The following is a 21502-nucleotide window of genomic DNA, read 5'->3' as shown; positions in this document are numbered from 1 at the left end:
GGCCATTTGAGGTGAGTCTCCTCACTGTTCTATGGGTCGAAGGCACCAATCCCGACCCATTTGGCTTGTGTATTGTAGGAAGACCAGGGGTGGCCCTTAGCAAACTGTATGCATGACCAGAGTCTGAACTCTGACAGTTAATTAGTTAAGTAGTTGTAGATTGTATGCTAGTTGTCTTTGTGATGCTCGCATGGAAGACCAGGAGGTGGCTCCTAGCACTTGTCTGTAAGACCTAGGGTTTTGGCCCCCGGCCTGGCAAGGAAGACCATGATATGGCTCGTGGCATAATGGCAAGACTATGGGTGGCACACAGAACTTTCTATTGATTGTTGGATATGTATGATATGTATGGCTCGTATGATATGTATGGTATGTGGTATTTAGGGAACTCACTAAGCTTTGTGCTTACAGTTTGTGGTTTATGGTTTCAGGTACTTCCGGTTCGAAAGGGAAGGACTCGGCTTTATCGCAGCGTATACACCCGTGTTTTTCCGCAATTCGTGATTTTGGGATTTTACTTTAATAATTGTTTTACTATGAAATACTTTAAATGTTTGAATGAAGATAAATTAATGTTTGAATATGTATTAAAAATGAAATTTTTACCCTATGATTTTCGGGATGTTATAATTATACCATATTGGGTTCCAATCATCTTATGGAATTTTTGAACCAACATATTTACCTCGTCATTCGATTTCATGAGACACAACTAACTCATTCTATTGTAGTCATCAATAATAGTAACAACCAACGAGATCCACTCATGGTTGGTACCTTTAATGAACCCTAAGCATCAAAGTGTATACTCATGAACGAAAGCGTTTTTTTTTCTTTAAATTTGATGGAATATATGCACGATGGGTTTTAGCTAGTTCACAAACTTCACAACGAAACTTTGAAACATCACATTTTTTAAATAAAGTTGGAAATAAATTTTTTAGGTAACTAAAAGATGTATGACCACATCTACATGATATAACCAAATATCTAATTCATTTTTCATTCCCTTGATGTTCTTCTGCAACAAGTGCTTTCTCCACTTTATTTCAATTCTTTGGTTTCAACTCGAAGTAATATAATCTTCTTTTCTTTACACCATAACCAATCATTTATCTTGTTCGAATGGCCTTAACAAAACAATGTAAATTAGGCTGGAGGGAGTGGTGTCATCGAAACCGCACTCTCTTCACCGCCACATATGCGCCACATCACTTTTTACCACACAGGTGTGGTTTCATGCCACACCAAGGGAGTGAGATTATGGTAAAGAGAGAGAAAAGAAAAAAAATAGAAGAAGGTGATTGGTTGAAAGATGAGAGAGAGAGAGAGAGAGAGAGAGAGAGAGAGAGAGAACAAATAAAAGAGGAGAGAGTGTGTGAAAGTGCAACAAAAATCTACCATACTGCGGCTTAAACCGCACCAAACCGCAGTCAGGGGGCGGTGTTCCCCTGCCTATGTGGCAAAAAGTGCGGTAAAGAACCGCACCACTCCCCACAGCCTTAGTTGTAATTTGAGAGTTGTAATTTGAGATACTAACAAGAGGTCATTGTCTAAGGATGGAATAACTAAAACCAAGTCCAAATTCATTGTTTCAGTAAGGTAGATCTAAGGTACCATTTCCTATCACCGGAGTTGAGTTACCATTGGCTATGGAAACAATTTTTTTGTAGTGTAGGTGTGAGAGACGAGGTGTTTTTTTTTCTCAATAGGTACAAAAATATTTAAATACCTATCATTCTAGGATTCGGTATTGAGAGCAATAGCAATAGTATTATTACTTTCAGCAACGGTCGTCATTGGTCCTTTGTTAGTGTTCTTCTTTCGAGGTTCATAGTTATGGTCCCACCATTCTGGACATCGTACTATGTCAAAACAACCAGTTTTGACATGACTGATCTTGTTGCAATAAGTACACTTGAGTGAGCTTTTATAAACCTGTTTTTCTCTTGGTTGTTTTTGAGCTATCATCATGGAGGCATCCATGTTATCAGATTCTCCTTTAAGGGCGGCATGACATGTGGCTACTGGCTTCCCTACGAACGAGTGCATAGCATTCCTCTAATTCTAGAATAGAATCCTTTTATTTTATTTCCCCTTGAATCTGTTCGAATATGGTATACAAAACGGCAAGAAAAATTTGGACTCACAACCGGTCAATTGCCCTAAGATAAATTGTAACATCATTTGGGTCTTTCATAACCATCTTATCACGATGGTCTAACTCAACAAAAATTACTATCAATTCTCCATAATATTTAGAAAGTGGTTTATCGTTTTGTTTGGATGTAAACGCTCTATGGTTCAACTTCAACATGAAAACTTGCAATTCGTCACTTCCATCATAGAAGTCTTTTGACACGACACTCCATATTTCATATGCAAATGATAGACATAAGTACCTTTTTATGATATCTAGTGTGATAGTGTCATCGACATGAGTAGCCACCGTTTCACCCTTTGGTTGTCATCATACAACTTTTCCTATCCTTCATAAGTTTATTTGGGTGGACGTATTTTTCTACAAATATAAGAAAGTTTCTCTCTTTCTGCTAGGTGCATCTTCATTAGTTGAGACCAAACATCATAGTTTGATTCGGTGAGAATGATTTGTGAACTAAACACACCTGATGATAAATGATAACAAGTATGTTTTCACCGATCATCATTGGATATTTGGAGAGACAGTAGGAGATGACCTGGTGGTGTTCGAAGTGTATAGGGTTTTTATGATTTTACAGGTTTTAGAGGTAGAGCGTAAATACCCTCTTAAGAGTTTATTTGTATTATATCAATGGAAAGAGAATATACAATATTTATAGGATATTGATGAAACCCAATCCTTGAAAATAAAGAAATGAAATCCCTAATATATCTACTAACATATCTCAATCCAATATCCAAACAAATCCTTTAACTTCATAAACAAATCTCAAGTTACCGTGTAGTGTATTGTATGTGTGTAGGAGATATCCGGCCCACTTTGGGTCCGATTTACTTTGCCTTGTGTCCCATTGTATTTTGTCTATTTATTGTGAATTAATACAGTAGAATATTTCATGGGAAAATATTATCGCTCTTTCACCATCAACACAATTAAGTAAAAGTCATGGATCAAATTATTCAAACAAGGGTATATGATGGAGTTTCAATCCAACAGGAATTCATATGATCCAATTAATGGCGAATAATTGATGGGATAATGGAGTGAGCCTTTCGACCAAGCACCTTATGATCACCAACAATAGCTATAGTCTTGGTTAGAGCACCTGCCGGTGGGATGGCGATATGCGGTAGGTCTGCTGCAATGCAACAAGAGTAATCATTATCTTGGCAGCAATGATTCCCTTCCACCACCATTGTTGTCGTCCCCATATATAAAAGCATCAAACCGATTATAAAAACATCCATTTGCTTGATACCACCCCTCATTATCCTTTTTCTTGACTCTCTCTTATGCTTTACCTGTGTGTATTGGGTATACAACTCTAAACATATATATACACACACGTATATACATAGGATTAAAGTTAGCATTGAATAACTCGTTGAAAACATTAACTTACAAGATTGTAAAATACTATGTTTATTGATTTGCCCATCCATATCTTGTATTTTACTTCAAAGCAATTGAAAACAAGATCAAATTTTGATTAATGAGAAAATGATGTTAAGAGAAAGACTACTCAGAAGTCTCTGAATATGCCACAAAAGTGATATTGCGACTTATATATATGTTTTTGTAAGATACTAACAAACAAACACACACATACAAACAAACAAACAAACAAAAAAAAAAACCTATGATCGTTAATATTGATTTTCTGTTTGTTTTAGTGCAAAAACAATTTGTAAGTATAAAAACTACGTACTGCAACCAACTTACTATTGAGGATAAATGTCAGATTTTCTAAATATAGCCACCAAATGGCTTTTAGTCCAACGATATTAGTTGTTGTCCTCTTTACTTGGTCGAGGGTTCAAATTCCGTATGGGACCAGAAATCAGTGGAATTGCTCTAGGTTTATAGTAGTTTTTTTTTTCTTTAAAGACAAATTTTTATACTCCTAAAGTAATTATAATTCCATCGTATGTCCCAGACGTTAGTTTAGAGTAGATTAAATTGCTACTTCAAAAAAAAACCAAATATAACCTTACGTGATTCTTATTAATTGAATCACGATCATCATTTTGAATACGCATAAGGCACATCTATCATTTCGCACCAATTTTCAAGGTCTGGCACCATATGTTTGTTCTAGACGTAAGCAATTGAGAATTCATAAATGTGTATGAATTGGTAAATTATCTCAATTACTAGATTGATGATGCACACTAGGAAACAATTGATTTTTGTAAGATTGACATGAGAAGACATATTATTAATGAATTATCCCTTTGACAAACTAATTGTTCATGTAAACAACACCCGTTAATTTTTTATAGGTTCTATATCATACTATAATTCTTTGACAACGATATGGTATGACAAATCTTTGATATCGACATTCGTCGTGTCATGTACAATTCCGGCTATAAAATGCTTTATTAGTCTATTTAAAACAAAAATAACTATATCATATGCCAAAGCCAAAATTAGTTAATACTAAATAATTTTCAGGTTACTGTTACAAAGAAAGCCGCTGTCATTTAGTATGCAAATAAGTGAATGATTAGATTTCCAAGTAAATATTGCATCCACCTTATCAGGGTCATGCATAATAATTTTTATTATCTCAAAAGCTAGCTATGGATGTAGTTTTTTATAAAAAAAATATTTTTGTCATCTACAAAGGGTTAGTGGTGCAATTGCTTTTTGTTTCTTCTTCTTTTTTAAGAACTGGGGGATTTTATTAAAACGAAATAGAAAGAATCTAGCCAAAAATAAATAAATACATCAAGTAATAGCTAGTTATGGGTTTTGAAGTCATCCAACCCAATCAATGTCTTTTCTAGATTTAACCTTACACCATAAATAAGATTGTGTGACAAAAATAAGAAGTTATTGTCTGGTTGATTTTATGGAAAAACAACATACTAGAACGATTGTCTTAGAAATTATAATTTTGTATCATGATAGCAAAAACGATGATGTATGGCGCTGAACATGAGACCAAACCTATTAATTGTTGCGTCGTTACTACAAGTAAATATATGTGGTGACATATTAAGTTATTTTTTTCAAGTACTACAAAACGTAGTATAATTCGTGATCATTGTTGTAGCATATTCAAACCCCTATAAGTTAGTACGCTTTCTCTTAACATCATTGTCTTCTAAATCAAGTTTTTCTTGTTCTCCATTAACATTAAAGGAAAAATACAAGATATGGATGAACATACCAATGAACATAGTATTTTACAATCTTGTAAAGTAATGTTGTTTACGGGTTACATGTTTATATATAGGCTAATTTACAATTGTGTATGCAATATAAAGAGGTTAAACACAAGAGAGATAATCAACAAAAAGGATAATGGGTGGTGGTAATAAGCATCAAATGGGAGTGTATATGATTGGTTTGATGTTTCTATTTTTGTGGACGACAACGACGGTGGAAGGAATCGCATGTTGTTCGGGTCACACTAGCACTTGTTGTTGGGCAACGAACGGCCTACCACCTTTTTTACCCTTCACACCAAGCGCAGCGCCTGCACCAGCCATTATTGAGCTGCCACCTATTTTTCCCTTAACACCAGGTGCAGAGCCTGCACCAGCCACTATCGTATTGCCACCCATTTTTCCCTTAACACCAGGTGTAGCGCCTACACCATCCACTATTGTGATACCACCTTTTCTTCCCATCACACCTCGTGCAGCGCCTGCACCGGCCACTATTGTACGTAAGAAGAAGGTGCAGCTTGGCCGAAAGGCTCAGTCGATAATCCCAATCATTCCGCATTGGTAAGAAGGCCTGAAAATTTTGTGTTGGATGAAAACTTCATGTTACGCATCCTTGCTTGAATAATTTGTTCCACGACTTCTACTTATAATTGTGGTGATGAACGATAATGAGCTATCTTTAAATTTGTGTTAGGATTGGTATCGTGTCATGTTGTCTCGTATTGGTTTTTCTTTGTCAATAAATCGAAGTCTAATTTGAACATCTTTGTCGATAGGACGGAATTATTGTAGAGGTCGACAATGGTTCATATGGACTTCTTATGTCCATTTTTTTTTTTTTTTGCCTTTTTAGGTTGTTTTATTCGATGAATTAAATTTTTAATAAAATAAGATAATATGCTTCTCATACCATATATATAAATCGATCTCCATTTGAGATAATTACAATTTACAATATATAATAAACACCCCATCATTCATCAACCTACATTTGATTAGTTGAAACACAAATGTAGAACCACCAATAAATACATTCCCTATAAATATGATTTCTTATTTATTTTCTAGATATATAACTTATTATGCATATATATATTTAATATTTCTACCAACTCTCCTCCCCCTAACCAATAAATCTACATCATATTTGTTAGTTTTCTACGATTATCAGAATTGGTCTTTATTGGGGCCCATAAATCCGCTCCATTGCTGCTAGCAACTCCCGTTGTAGACGAAATCGGGACCAAAATCAACCCTTTGCTTTTCAAGTTATACGGCCCTAATTCCTACAAACCATCATACATCAAAAACTTTACATCTGTGTACTGTATACTGTGTACTGTTTATTAGTTCTCTTATTTATGCAAAAGACATAAATGCCCTCGGTTCTTACCTGATATTCATTTGTTGAGTTGCTATGAAGGTAAGGAGCACTTAGCACCTGAAACAAAATAACAATAGCATCATTCATTGTGGGGCCCACATTTTTTCTTTTCAGATATTTGACTATTAGTCAAACTTGAATGTGGTCAAACCTTGACTTGTTCATGAAGAAAGTGTATGTACTCCATTGCTTCAAGAAGTACAGAAGCTGTATCTGTCTGTAATTAAAAGACTTTCTTTCAAATTTTTTCTTAGTAAGACATTGTACTTTAAAAAATATACCCAATATTAATAATAATAATAAATAAATAAAAGTATGTTGCTATTTTTAGTAATTTGAATTTATAAAATTTCAGTGTACCTTTCCATATGGTGAAACAAGCTGTTGAAGGGCTGCAATTCTTTCACCAACTTTCTCTTTTCTTTCCTATTAACAAAATCAAGAAGTAAAGATGAAATCTTTAACTATTTATGTATTTACATGTTATAAACACCATATGAGAGATTTATACAATGATACAAAATTACATTATTAACCTTGGAGGAGATGGATAAACCAGCTTTGTGTCTTTTTGGTGTCAAAGAAGTAAGGCTCCCTTGTTCAACAGATACTGGACTTCTTTTGTGTTCCATCATCTTAACCACTTACTCTTATTCTTTTTGTCTTGATATGACTAAATGTTTGCAATTTGTATTAGAAAATTTAATAATAGAAAATTATATGAAAGTATTGGAAAGAACACATATGTAAAGTTTTTAGAAGCTGCTTAGGATAGAAAAAGAGTTTCATTTATATAAAAGAGTAAGAAAGTTTCAAGTAACATTAAATCAAAAGGTTGACAATTCAACAAGAAAAAACAAACAAGACATTAAAAAACTCTCAGGATGATTGTACTATCTTTGTATTTGACATTTGTTTACTGCTATATCATATATCCAAAAGAAAAATCTATTGTCTTTTTTCTAAAAGGACACTTGTCATTATGCATGCTAGACGTAATATTTGAAAACGTAGGTATTGGACATTATTATATTGTAGCATGGGTCCCTTGATAGCATCTTTGTAATTAAATATTGAAAGATGATATATCACAGTTTGATGATATATTAATCTATGTTTGAAAGTAGAGCCTAGTATATAGGTAACAGTAGAACCCATCATGAAAACATGAAAACACATATCAAATAATAGCTTTTATTTGCTTTTCTCTGCTTTTCTTCTTTCAAAAAACTAAGAACACAGTGTTGGAGAACATAAATCATCATCCTTGATTCAACTGGAGCACCATTGGAATTATTTCGTGTTCAAAAAAAGTAAAATTAAATTCTGGTGCACTTTAGTGTTAAGACTTAGAAGAGAAACATTCTTAACCTGCAGACTATCTTCCATAAAACCCTAACCGATCCTAAAATTTCTCAACTTTCCTTTTCTTTTTCAAGTAATCATCTTTCTGATAGAAATATGATAAACTAACAACACAAAAAACATAAATTCCGAAAAATATGAAACACAACAAGTGTATGAATTGAAAATTTGCAATTTACGAACGATTGACGAAATCACAGCAACTAATATATGCACATAAATCATAACAAAAAGCATAACTTCGCTCAAAAGTAACTAAACAAAACTTACCTTATACGTCTCAAATTCCGGCGTGCATTTCACCGAATATGCGGTAGAAATTTCATAACCGATCCTCTGTTCATATCATATTCTTCTGTATATACATCAATATGCGTCAGATTAAACCGATACACAAACTTTAACTTGCTTTGATTTAGTTTTACGAAGTTTGTATAAATAAAAGCAAATAATCGTTCGCCGGAGAAGATGTCCGGTGCCGGATGGCGAGGGGAAGGAGTCAGTGTGTGTAGAGGAGTCGAGGGGGAAAGGGGATTTTGAAAGACTTTTTTTGAGTGGCTATTTATAAAAGGGCAATTAAATGCATAATCAAACAAAAATACCGATAAAAAGTCGGATGACGTCATATTTGGAATAATATATCTCTTTTTGACAGCTAATATCCAACTATACTGGTAAATGGAGTAGTTTATTAACTATTCACCTGAGTGTACTAGCCCAACTATGGTTATTGTTTTGTTCCATAGTCAAAGTAGTAAAATATGATACTGAGTATATTATAGATATGGTCCTTATGGTTTAGTAGGTATTGAAGGTTTGGTCCAAATTTTAAATAGTCCTAATGGTCAAAACTAAGATTTCAACGGTTAACAATTTGAATATGACCAAATTACCCTTGGACCAGGTCAACAAAAGGTATAAACTATATGGACCAAATTTGTAAATAACAAAATTAAAAGCATAAAAAAGAAAAACTAAAGTTATCATAATAAAACTTTTTTATTCTCATGTATCTTTCTAAGACTTTATCGCTTCAACCACCAACTCGCCTCCTTTCATCCTCACCACTCACGTCTAACCACCATTGACACATCAAGGCTCCCCTTCATCAATCGTTTGCCTCCAACTTGACCGTTGAACCAAAATTCGACGACAATGGCGACCCCAAACCTTTATGGTGAGATCCCTTCTTCAGCGCCTCTAACTCAACGTCTCTACCACATGTTAATGATCCTTCAAAGTTGTTGAGTTTGTCCCTTTTTAAGGAAAAATCCAAAAAAAATAAGTTTCTTATCAATTTATTGTCGGGTGATATCCGGTGAAAATCGATATCTTTAATAACAATAATCGATTTACTTTAAGTCTCGATCAATAATTTTGTGAGCTTGGTGTTTTCTCTTACGGCTGTCATTGCATGTTTGTATATATCATAACATAAGAAAATAGCAATGGTTGTCATCATAGTGAGTTTTCTCATAAATAAGAATTAACGTTTTCATAGCTCGGGAGATTTAATTACAAAAAATTATTGTTCTGTTAAAATTGTTAAATCATTGATGATTTCTTGTTTCTTCATGTATTTAATTGCTAGAGTGTATAAAACAAAGTTTGATGTTGTTGCTTTAAAACTTTATGAGTATGTTTTTCATCTTAATTTCTTAATCTTTTTTTTTAAGAACGTGTGCCTGAAAATAAGTTGTTGATATTATTGGTTTTAACTTTCTAGGAATTTTTTTATATTTTATGTTTGCATAGAAAGAAAACAATTATTTTGAATATGTTCTTACAAATGACGGTTACTAGAAGTGTTATCAGATAAGCTCATCGAACGGACGGAGGGTTGGTTGTGGGTTGTTGAGTCTTTGTATTTATAATTGATTGATAATTAAAAAACAGTAAAATAAGAAAATTAGGGATATATTGGTCATTTTATGTTTATTTAACGGATATTTTTAAGGTGGTTAGACGGATGAACCATTGGTTCAAGATGTGGAAAACCACAAAGATATAAATTGTCAAATTTTTAAAGGTTTGACCAAACTTACTATTCTAACCAAACCACATGGACCGGTTTTGTATTTTACTCTATCATATAATCTAATAAAATAATAGTTAATTTGTATATGTTTTTTTTTTCTAATCATGGTTTTAAATTGATATTTCAGAATGCATGGTATAAATTATAATAAGACGAGACCATTGGTCCAAGCAAGTGGCCTGTTAAGTTAAAAACTTTTTAAAATTATGCAAGAGGATGAATAAGAATGATTTTTGACAGTTCATATCTTATCATTTTATGTTAATTAATTACACAAATATAGTATCTTTATAATAATTTTACAGTTCGCTTATTAAATCTAATTTGATTGTTGCATGCTATTAACAGGCATGTAGTGGTTGCATGTTTTTCAAACCTGTGTATTTGTTAATAAATATATCCTTCAATGAGTAAATGTCATTTCATGAAAAGCAATATCATATCTTTGTTGATTTTTGATAGTGTATATTTAGGGGTATTCATCGCTCCATTATTCTTTTTTGGCTTATATTTAAATGGTTGTATGAATTTTGTTTGTTTTTTGGTTTATATTACTAATTATTTGTTATTTACTAGGTGTAGGACAGATTAATTAAAAAAAAACTTAATTAATTATCAAGTTATAAGTATTAAGTATTTTTTTTTAAAGTAATTTTGAAATAAGGAAAGAATAAATGTATTCATTGCAATTTATTAGCACATTTATTACATTTAATACAATACATATACTAGTTGTGAGACATATTTATTACATGATTAATTTAAAAAAAAAGTTAAATATAAATGTTAAAATATATGAAAACTTTGAATCTATAAAAAAATAAGAAAAATAATGAATTATTATAATGAAAATGTTTTTAAAAGAATTAGTTTTGTCATCCAAAAATGGGTTGCGGCACGACTTGTTGCTCGTTTACCCGTTGCGTCTATGTAAAACTTTCTTCTTATGTTTTATAAAATTCAGGTCAAAAAAAAATAAACAAATAATTTAAATAAATAAATAAAAACTAATGAGCTTAAATTTTAGGAATTTTGAAATTAAAATGTAAGTTTATTAATGAAATTTATATCCATTTATTACTACATTTATTGCAATTATTAAATTAAAATATTATTTGGAATTTAATAAAATAGAAAAAATCATAAAATGACATGTGGAAAAAAATTAATTCAAAATAACCACAAAATGACATTTGACAAATTGAATGAGAGTGTGACAAGTGGCAAAAAAACTTTCATTTATTAGAGAATATTTTATAAAATTCAGGTCCAAAAAAAAGTTAAAAAAATAATTTAAATAAATAAAAAAAACTAATGAGCTTTAATTTTAGGAATTTTGAAATTAAAAGGAAAGTTTATTAATGAAATTAATATCCATTTATTACTACATTTATTGCAATTACTACATTAAAATATTATGTGGAATTTAATAAAATAGAAAAACTTATAAAATGACATGTGGAAAAAAAATTAATTCAAAATAACCATAAAATGACATTTGGCAAATTGAATGAGAGTGTGACAAGTGGCAAAAAAACATTCATTTAATAGAGAAGATAAGTATAATATGTATTATGTGGCTTTTTAATTTTAAAATTAAAAAAAAATTGACATGTGGATATTAGTTATATAAAAAATACCACAAAATTACAAGTGTCAAAACTCATTAAAGATTGACACGTGACATAATGGATCTTTGATTTATTAGAGTAGATTATTTATTATCTTTTATAATTCTAGTAATAGAGACCATCAAAATCAATATGGTTCAAAATAAACAACTTATCTTATATCATATTCATTTTTAACTCTCATATTTTCAACTTATGATAATTATATGTTTGGTTGCTTGAAATATTTTATCTATATAAAAATACGTTCTTCATGTTTGATTACTACTATTATCTTATCTTATTTTTTTCCCGTTATTATTATCTAGAGTGTATAAAAATGAAAAAAAAAAAAAAAAAAAAGAGTGTATATATTGTAACATCCTCGTTTAGGGCCTTAAATTTTTTGGGTTTTTGAGAAAGATAATAAATAAATAATGATTAGTTAAAATAATAAAATAAAATAGATAAAGGATGAAACAACAATAGTTCTAAAAAGATTCTTATAAGGATAAAATTCTTATAATAAAATAAAATAATAAAATAAAATAGATAAAATTCTTATAAGGAAATATCAATTAAGCTTGGATCAAAAATTTGATTAAATTGCAAATAGTTCTAAAAAGATTAGAGTTAACCTTAGGTTAACTTGTTTAAGCCACATGGGACCATAAATGTTAGAAACAATGCTACATAATGATTAGAAATATAAATATAATGACCAAAGGGTTTCTAGCCCAACGGTATCAGGTGGTACCTTTCTTCTTTGAGGTTGAGGGTTCAAGTCTCGTCGTGGACATAGGTGGAATTAGGTGTTAGGTTAGGAGTAAATTAGATTTGTCGGTTCAAATAAAAAAATAAATAAATGTAATCAACTACTAATTATTTTATGTTTGTTAGGCTTGGTGGAGTGGCTTCGGCATCCCTCAGCAAAATCCGACGTGGTCTCGGTGAACATCGGGCCACCAATTCGGTGTGTCGAGTTCGGTGGCCAAACTGGGTGGGTTTTAGTCGAGCCTCTATCCTCTAACTATTGCAGTCTCCCTCTCTTCTTCCTCACCCGGAAGCCCACCCCCCCCCCCCTCTTATTCTTCTTCCTTCTTCCCTGTTGGAACTGATGTAGATCTCGACACTCATGGCACGACTCCCTTCAACCTTAGAGGTTAAAGTAAGAAAATAAGAAATTATGGATGTTAAGGATGTTACTTGTCAAAGTACATAACTTAAGAAGACTAGTCATCTCTCCCTTTTGTGATTTTGGAAGCACAAAATGATTTTGAGAAGGAGCGTGAGTGGATATGGTGATTTCATGAAATCGAAGGGAGTGGAGAAGGATCTAAGATGAATTTGAGAGTTTGGAATCTAGAACTTCATCATTGAAGCATCTAGAGGTATAAACTTCTCCCATCTAATCACTAAGATCGATTTAGGGTTTGGTTTGCTAACCAAAATTGATATTAGTTTTGAATGATATGTTTGACTTGATTTTTTTATCTTATTATACTCTCTAGATCATGAATCTAAACTCCAAACTTCACTTAATTTTTTTTTTTATTAATAAGCTTAAGTGAGTCAGAAACCCTAACTTTTAAGTGAAATCTAAAATTCATGATTAAATCCATGATTTGAAAGTGTTTTTGATTCTCGTACAATACTCTAGAACATCAAAGTGTCACCATTCTACCCTTGAATGGTTGAATTCATCATTAATGGTAGAAGTTAAGATACTTGGAACTCTAACTTGGTGATATATATGTACAATAGTTTTGGTAACTTGTACCCAAACCATGGATCATGAATTAGAAGTAAATATATGAATCTTCAAACTAGTTTAATGCAATAATCTTATTGATTTAATAATGTTTTATGATCTCATGGATCCTATAGTAAATTATATGCTAACTTGGTAATTCCATTCAAATCTAGCTTGTGAAATGGAATGGAATGGTTTTCTAAAGAATTATGTCACAAAAATGATTTGATTCAATTAAATGGATTCGTGAAGGAAACAACAGAGTAATGGAATATTTTGGAAGTAACTTACATAAGTTTTGAGCTCATAGTTATCATGTTTGGATTATGATGCAAGGTGAAGTCGTAATCGTGAAGCAATGATTTGGAATATCAATGGATTTGAAAATTGAAGTGGTTTTAAGTCATTGATGAGATGAAAGATAATAAAGTGATTAGAATTGGAATATTAACGATTAACTCAACTTGGATGAGCTAAATGGTCATTTTGTGGTTTTGCTTGAAATGGATTCAACGCACTTTGCATATCCTGCGAATTCAAGTTGTCGCCCCCTTCAAAACGTTGAACGACCTTAAAAATCAATTTGTCAGACCATGCATATTTCTCAAACCGAAGAAACTCGTTTTTCAAGTTGCACGACCTCTAAATTTAAATTTTTACCCCTTACAAAATGTTGCACAACCTTACAAAGTAATTTAAGAGACCATGCAAATTATGTTGTCATATAACTTTTTGAAAATTTATAAATCCTTGCAAATGACCTCCAAATATTATCTAGTTTCCTCTAATGTTCTACTGTGATCATAGGGATACTATTAAAAGTATAAATTGATATGTTTGAGATTATTAAATATAATTAGGATAACTAATCCTAATTTGCTATAAGCTAATTGAGTTATTGATAATTATGTGAGCACTAAGGGATCAACCTCCACGGAGTGAAATTGTGTGCTACTAAAACTTCAAGTTGAGTTTATCAGGAGTAAAAGTACCTATATATTGTTTTCACACTTAGTGTTTGCTCTATATTTGGTATTTTCCTCCTTAAATGGAGTTTATTTACTCACTTGGAGTTAGAGGTTGCAAAAATTGACACAACACAAAACCCGACATAAACTCGACATGAAATAAACGGGTTTGAGTAAGATATTTCAACTCGTTTAAATAAACAGGTTGACACGACACGACACGGATATTAAATGGGTAAGGTTAGGGTTGAGAATTTCAGCTCGAATATGACTCGAAAATGACCTATTTATTTATAAGCAAGTTTTTTAAATTCTTTAAATAAATCAGAAAGATCCACAACCAAAACCATAAGTAAAAGAAAATCTTTGGATTGAGTTTAGTAATGTTGAAATGACTTAGCCGTCTAGATCAAGACTTCATTTTTATTTTTTCGATTTTCTTCCAAAATACATAGTCTCTTTGACCACTCTCTCATCCTCATGCTCTTGTCTTCTACCTCCTGAACTCCTACTCTTTCCATTTTGTCATATGAACTTGCTATGACTTTATCCATTTTGCCTTCAACTATTACTTTCAACCTAAATACTTAATTTTTCATTGGACGTAAATTATTATCTTTTCTAACGTCACCATTTTATAACCATTAATATAATATGTATAATTCATTAATTTAAATATGATTGTTAAATTTAAAACATAAATTAAAATGTCAAAATGAATTCTATTTTTCTTTTCAAAGACTAATTTTAATATAATTAAAAAAACTATAAGTATAATATTAACTATGAAACCTAAATAAAAAATGTCATTTTAACAATACATTAACAAAAAACTATCTTTAAAAGTTAAATAAATATATGTGTTTTTAATCTATTATAAAAATAGTAATTGTTATAAGTTATATAACACTATATATATTTCACATTACATTGAAAATAATAAATGGTATATAAAATAATAATTATGACTCAAATTAAATATAGCCAAATAATTTATTCTTTAAATTAGCCTATGTTATTAAGATGATATAATTTTATAAAAAATTTATCTAATTTGATTTATCATAATAATGTTTAATACGGAGTATATGTTTAACATAAATTAAAATGCTAAATTGATTATTTATTTATTTATTTATTTTTTTGTCAAAACGCTACAATTTGTATACTAATAATTTTTTCCAAACAAATAGCTTTTAAATAATTAAAAAATAATAATTAATAAATAACATAAAATTAATAATATTTTATGTTAACTTCAAATAGTGATTGGTATGCGAAAAATTAATCAAGTTAGAAATATTTTTAAATAATTTAATTTTAAATAATTATACATAACAATAGTTAAAAATATTATTAAATCAAAAACTATATCTAATTTCAGGCAAACTCAATTAAAATTGATATCACAATATGATTTAACGAAATGTTAATGTAAATTGATTAACCCTAATAATAGTGAATATATATATATATATATATATATATATATATATATATATATATATATATATATATATAGAGAGAGAGAGAGAGAGAGAGAGAGTGTGTGTGTGTGTGTGTGTGAGGTTCAATAGAGAACCATAATTAACCAAGGAACCAATCTTTTTTTCAACTTTTAGAACTTATTTTTTATAAAAAAAAAAAAACTAAAAATACAGGAATTCATAACTTTTTATCATTTTTCCAATGATATCAAATTCGATTTTTTTTACGTCAAATTCACAATGTGAATCTTTGAAAATTCACAATGTAAATCCGGATTCACACGGTGAATCCAAAAAATATTTTTCACATTCACAATGTTAATATATGAATTTAGATATTTTTAGATATTTTTTTCGATAAAGAATAAGCTCTAGAAATTGAAAAAAAGATTTGGTTCCTTGAAGAACCAATAATTATGGTTCTCTATTGAACTTTTCCCTTATATATATATATATATATATATATATATATATATATATATATATATATATACTATCATTTATTTTAAATATTTATAATATTTTATAATAACCTGGGAAATTAACTTATCAGGTAATCATCTTTATCGATTTGTTTACATTTAGATAACTTCTTTATTTTTATACACATTTGACCATTTAACTTGTTATATGTGTTTACATATTGTCATTATCATCGACTATAGCATGTGACAATGGTAATATGTGAACAAATTAACAAGTGAAATGGTTAAATATGTACAAAATAAGAAAGTTGTCTAAATGTGAACAAAATGAAAAGTTAAATATTCTGGTAAGTCATTTCCCCTACTTTTAATAACGATTTTATTTTCCATATTTGTTTGTATTATTTTTTTCAAATGTTATTTTTAAAATATCAATAATTTCTTAAATATTAAATAAATATTGATCAGTTTTAAACGTTACTTTTTAATTAATAAATATATTTTTGTTTTGTGAAATATTTTATATATATAGACTCTTATAATTTTTTTTCTTTGTTTTTAAGCATGTACAATATTTTTAAAGTAAATAGTATCTAACAATAAAATTAAATAAATTAAATATGTAACAACAAGTATGAATGGTCTTTTAAAAAAATAAAAATAAAATATTACTTAACAAATAAAAAATCAAAAAAAATCTATATAATGTAAATGTTTTAAAATTATTCCAACTTTTTAATATTTTTTAATTAGAAGTTTATAAACTTTTAATTTTTTAATACAACGTTTTGAACTAATATTTAATGAAAGTATTTCAAAATGTTATAAAAAAATATTAAATTGTCATACAAAATATATGAAATACTTTAAAAATGTTGTAAAAGAAAGTTTAGAAATAAATGTATGAAAGTTATAAAAAAATTGTATGAAAATATATATATATAAAATAAAAAACAAGTTAGAAACTTGTAAGAAAAATTTAAAACATTTATAAAATATTTGGTTTAAAAGCATTTGTTTTAAAATTATATGAAAGTATAAAAAAAGTTTAAAAAATTATAAGCAAAGTTTAAACATTGTATTAGAAAAAACCTATTGGAAAAAAATATCAAAATTATGTTGTAAAAAATTATAAAAATTCTTAAAAAAATTGTAAAAAAAAATTGTTCACATGTAGACAACTTTTTTTTTGTACACATTTGACCATTTAACTTGTTAAATGTGTTCACATATTAACATTGTCATCTGATATAATAGGTGACAATGATAATATGTGAACACATTTTACCAAGTAAAATGGTCAAATGTATACAAAAAAAAATGAAGTTATCGTCTTCCATGTGTCAAACCTCAAAAAGTGTCTATCCGACGAGACTCTTGTAATCCCACTCGATGAAATCGAGGCCAATGAGAGTTTTAATTTCGTGGAAGAACCTATAGAAATAATGGATAGGGAAGTCAAACGAACGAAACAAAGTCGCATCCTGATAGTGAAGGTTCGCTGGAATGCCAAGCGGGGACCTGAATTCACTTGGGAGCGCGAAGACCAGATGAAACAGAAATATTTGCATCTCTTTCCCTAGTCCGTAATTGTATTCATTTTAGAATTTCGGGACGAAATTCCCTCTATCGAGGGGATGATGTGACAACCTGAACCTTTTTCAGTCAATGAAAGTCAAATCCCGTTAATAAAATTTCGAATTTTATTCATTTTGTCAAACTTGTAAGGGTTGAAAACAACTTAGATTATATAAATTGAATTTATATAAGTGTCGTGTCTAAAGACGTGCGAGAAAATCAAGTTTTTCTTCGAAAATCAGCCAAGTATCGAGCAACTCGGTGTTCACGGCCGCACTCGTGTTCACGGCCGTAAACCGTTCACGACCGTGAACTGTGCACAGTTGGATGGACCCCACCACCGAACATGAAACCAGCCTATATATATATATATATATATATATATATATATATGTGTGTGTGTGTGTGTGTGTGTGTGTTCATACCCTCGTTTATACTTTTCTGGCCGAAAACACTACTCTCTCTCTCTAAAAACATCAAGTGAAAAACCCAAGTTTCTCTTCATCTATCACTCAATCCTCCTTAGAACTCGTTGTGGAGCATCAAACATTCATCCTTTCATCAAATCAAGCATACCTTGTTCTTGAGTTCACGACCGTAAACCCTTCAAATCTTCAAATCTTCAATGGCCGAAATCTGTTCACGGCCGTAAACCCTTCAAATCATCATATTTCACCAAGAACACCAAGAACAGGCCGTGAACCCTTCAAATACCGTAAACCCTTCAAAGGCTAAGAACCGTTCACGGCCGAGAACAGTTCACGACTGTAATCTCTACACGGCCACAATCAGCCCTACATCGTGAATCTTGGCTGCAAACCCACTTTTCCCACTTCAATCGAGTCTCGATAACATTCCTTAACCAAAAGCAAGTGTTTTTCTAACACTTTAACTAATGGGTTTGCTAATTTAATTACGATATGTGTTAAATTATTATTAGGATTACGTTAACTTCTCGTGCAACAACTCGAGGGTCCTCATTTCCAGTCTCGTTGTCCGGCACTTACACGCAACCAATAGTGAGTTCATACCCCTACACTTTTACTATTTTAACATTTTCAGGGGGAAATACAAGCTAAATACAAATAGTTTTTTTATGAACTTTATACATAGAATTTCAAATAGGATTAAAAACTTATGCAATTGATACAGCCAAAAGATTACCACATTTTATAAAATGTTTAGATATCTTATCCTTTTTGTAACATGTTGAGCATAAGGTAAGTTTTCAACTCGCAACTATAATTGCATAGTTTTCAGAACAATACACGAACCGAGTATTTAACACATATGCAAACTATAATAGGTATAGTTTGGGATTTTAATACACAGTTTTATCATTTCAGGATTATACATTAGCAACCATTTAAACTATGACATATATAGTTTATGGTATACAATCTACTTTCTGAATACAAGAGTACCACACTAAATAATTATTTAAGTATAATTATTATTGCTCTGTAAAGTATACATACGATTCCAAGTACAAGAGAACGATACTAAACAACACGTAAACTAGTTAATACATGGTTGTGAGGCACTACTTCAATTTGTACCCTTTGGGGTACTGAATTAAATCCTAACATAGTATAACCAGAGTCTCCTGGAGGGAGAGCGTGGGATTTGTGAATAGATCTATTTGGGACTGACAATCCTACACCTGAACTGCTAGCTACAGTTAGACAAGCATGTCTGGGTGACAAATGTCATAATATTCGACACTTGAAGAACGTCGTAAAGGTCACTAGGTCATATCAAGCATGGTTATACGAACTCACAATAGTATAAACTAACCATTTGTTTACGGAAATTCATTTCTTCAATTAGTTTTATTTTCATTAATAGAACTATCATAAATTACAACTGGAGGATTTCAGGGAGTTTGAATACATGGTTTTACTTTAAGTAACAAAACTACTATACATACTGGTGGTAGCCAGGGTTTTTCATACAAAACATTCTATACAGAGGTTTTCATACATAACTCACCATACAATACATCTGGTAGTAACCAAGCGTACAAACTAACATTTTTCATATACTACAACAGGATACAGTAACAAACATTCATAGTTAATTCTATAATCCTTAGTTTATGCATCTGGGTTATGTATGAAGAATATCCGATAGACTGTGGAATGTGTGGTTTCCGCCTTATTTCCTCTTCCTTGTTTGGTTGTGGGCTTATGGTAGATCCACATCATCAACTGTCTGTTCGATATTGGTTTATACGTGGCTAGTATGAACTAAGTGGTCATAGAAGGAGCTGGTATTATCATGCTTTTACTAAAGAAAATATTGGATTTTCTTGGAAATATACAAACCTTTTCATAGATTCATCAACAGGTTTTCATTACAAAAACATTGCTTATGAACTCACCAGCTTTAATGCTGATACTCTTTTCAAAACCGCTTGTATTCTCAGGAAATCAGTAGTCAGGTACTTCAGCAAGCTTTTGAGAAGACGGAGCTTATAGTGTCTTGTCTTTTATACTTTTGGATATATATATATATATATATATATATATATATATATATATATATATATATATATATATACTTTTGTTGTATACAAACTATGTATCAAACAAATGTAAACATTTTACTTATTCAATGTAATGGTTGTGTTTTCTTTGATTACTATGATGCAATTGTTGTGATATTATACATAACGTCCTCCACCCCTGAACGTTTCCGCCGTTTCGGTTTGGGAGTGTGACATATTGGTATCAGAAAAAATCTATAGGAAAAAAAATATCATATATATGTTGTAAAAAATTATAAAAATTCTTTAAAAAATTGTAAAAAAAAAATTGTTCACATTTAGACAACTTTTTTTTGTACACATTTGACCATTTAATTTGTTAAATGTGTTCACTTATTAACATTGTCATCTTATATAACAGATGACAATGATAATATGTGAACACATTTAACAAGTAAAATGGTCAAATATATACAAAAAAAAATGAAGTTACCTAAAACATGAACAAGACGAAAAGACGAAAAGGTAATTACTCTCGCAAGTCATTTTCCCTAATAAGTAATAACTTAGAGTAACAATTATTAGTTCAAAGATAACTAGAAATACATAGTTATTTTCAATACTATTTTGAACAACGTGTCATTCGACAAGTTTGTAACAAGTTAAACAAAACTATACTTTAGTTTATGATTTTTATTTCTTTTTAAGTGAATTAGACCTATTTTCTGTTTAGTCGGTTTTTATTTTAAATTATGTTTTATTAAATAATATCATCTTTTCCATCATAAAAATAATAATTATGTAGCTTGGAATTCGATTTTTGGTACGTTACGGTTGGGTTGATTTTCAAACCTTCCATTTGAAAATCAAATTACAAACCATATTTAATATTCTATTTTGAATTCAATTAATATGATCACATATAATCAAATTCATATTCAAAAGTGGGGATTGTTCGAACACACGTTACTCACGAAAAGCTTTGGTTGTGAGTTTGGATGTAAAAGAACAACGAATAAAGAAAACAACTTTTTTATGCTTAATAAGTTTGAAAAATTAACAG

The 21502-nt window shown here is 30.3% G+C and overlaps 1 protein-coding gene across 2 annotated transcripts; it reads right to left on the bottom strand.

Moving 5' to 3' along the window:
- Positions 1 to 6231: 6231 nt before the first annotated feature.
- Positions 6232 to 8647, bottom strand: LOC145159108 (basic helix-loop-helix (bHLH) DNA-binding superfamily protein). Of its 2 annotated transcripts, none has more exons than XM_079078011.1 (6): positions 8363 to 8647; positions 7255 to 7400; positions 7088 to 7153; positions 6879 to 6944; positions 6737 to 6784; positions 6232 to 6629 (listed from the first exon to the last, which is right to left on the bottom strand). In XM_079078011.1, exons 2-6 carry the CDS (start codon positions 7360 to 7362, stop codon positions 6480 to 6482), a joined length of 438 nt encoding a protein of 145 aa, XP_078934137.1. In that variant the 5' UTR covers positions 7363 to 7400; positions 8363 to 8647; the 3' UTR covers positions 6232 to 6479. The 2 variants fall into 2 exon arrangements, with proteins under 2 accessions (XP_078934137.1, XP_078934145.1); XM_079078019.1 differs by having other exon boundaries at positions 7264 to 7400; positions 8363 to 8646.
- Positions 8648 to 21502: the final 12855 nt, after the last annotated feature.

This window comes from Lactuca virosa, chromosome 1 (assembly GCF_052849685.1).
Source record: "Lactuca virosa cultivar CGN04683 chromosome 1, Lactuca_virosa_CGN04683_v6, whole genome shotgun sequence".
Classification (NCBI taxonomy): Eukaryota; Viridiplantae; Streptophyta; class Magnoliopsida; order Asterales; family Asteraceae; genus Lactuca; species Lactuca virosa.
Note: the sequence above shows the minus strand (reverse complement) of the source record. Positions and strands in the feature narration are given on the sequence as shown.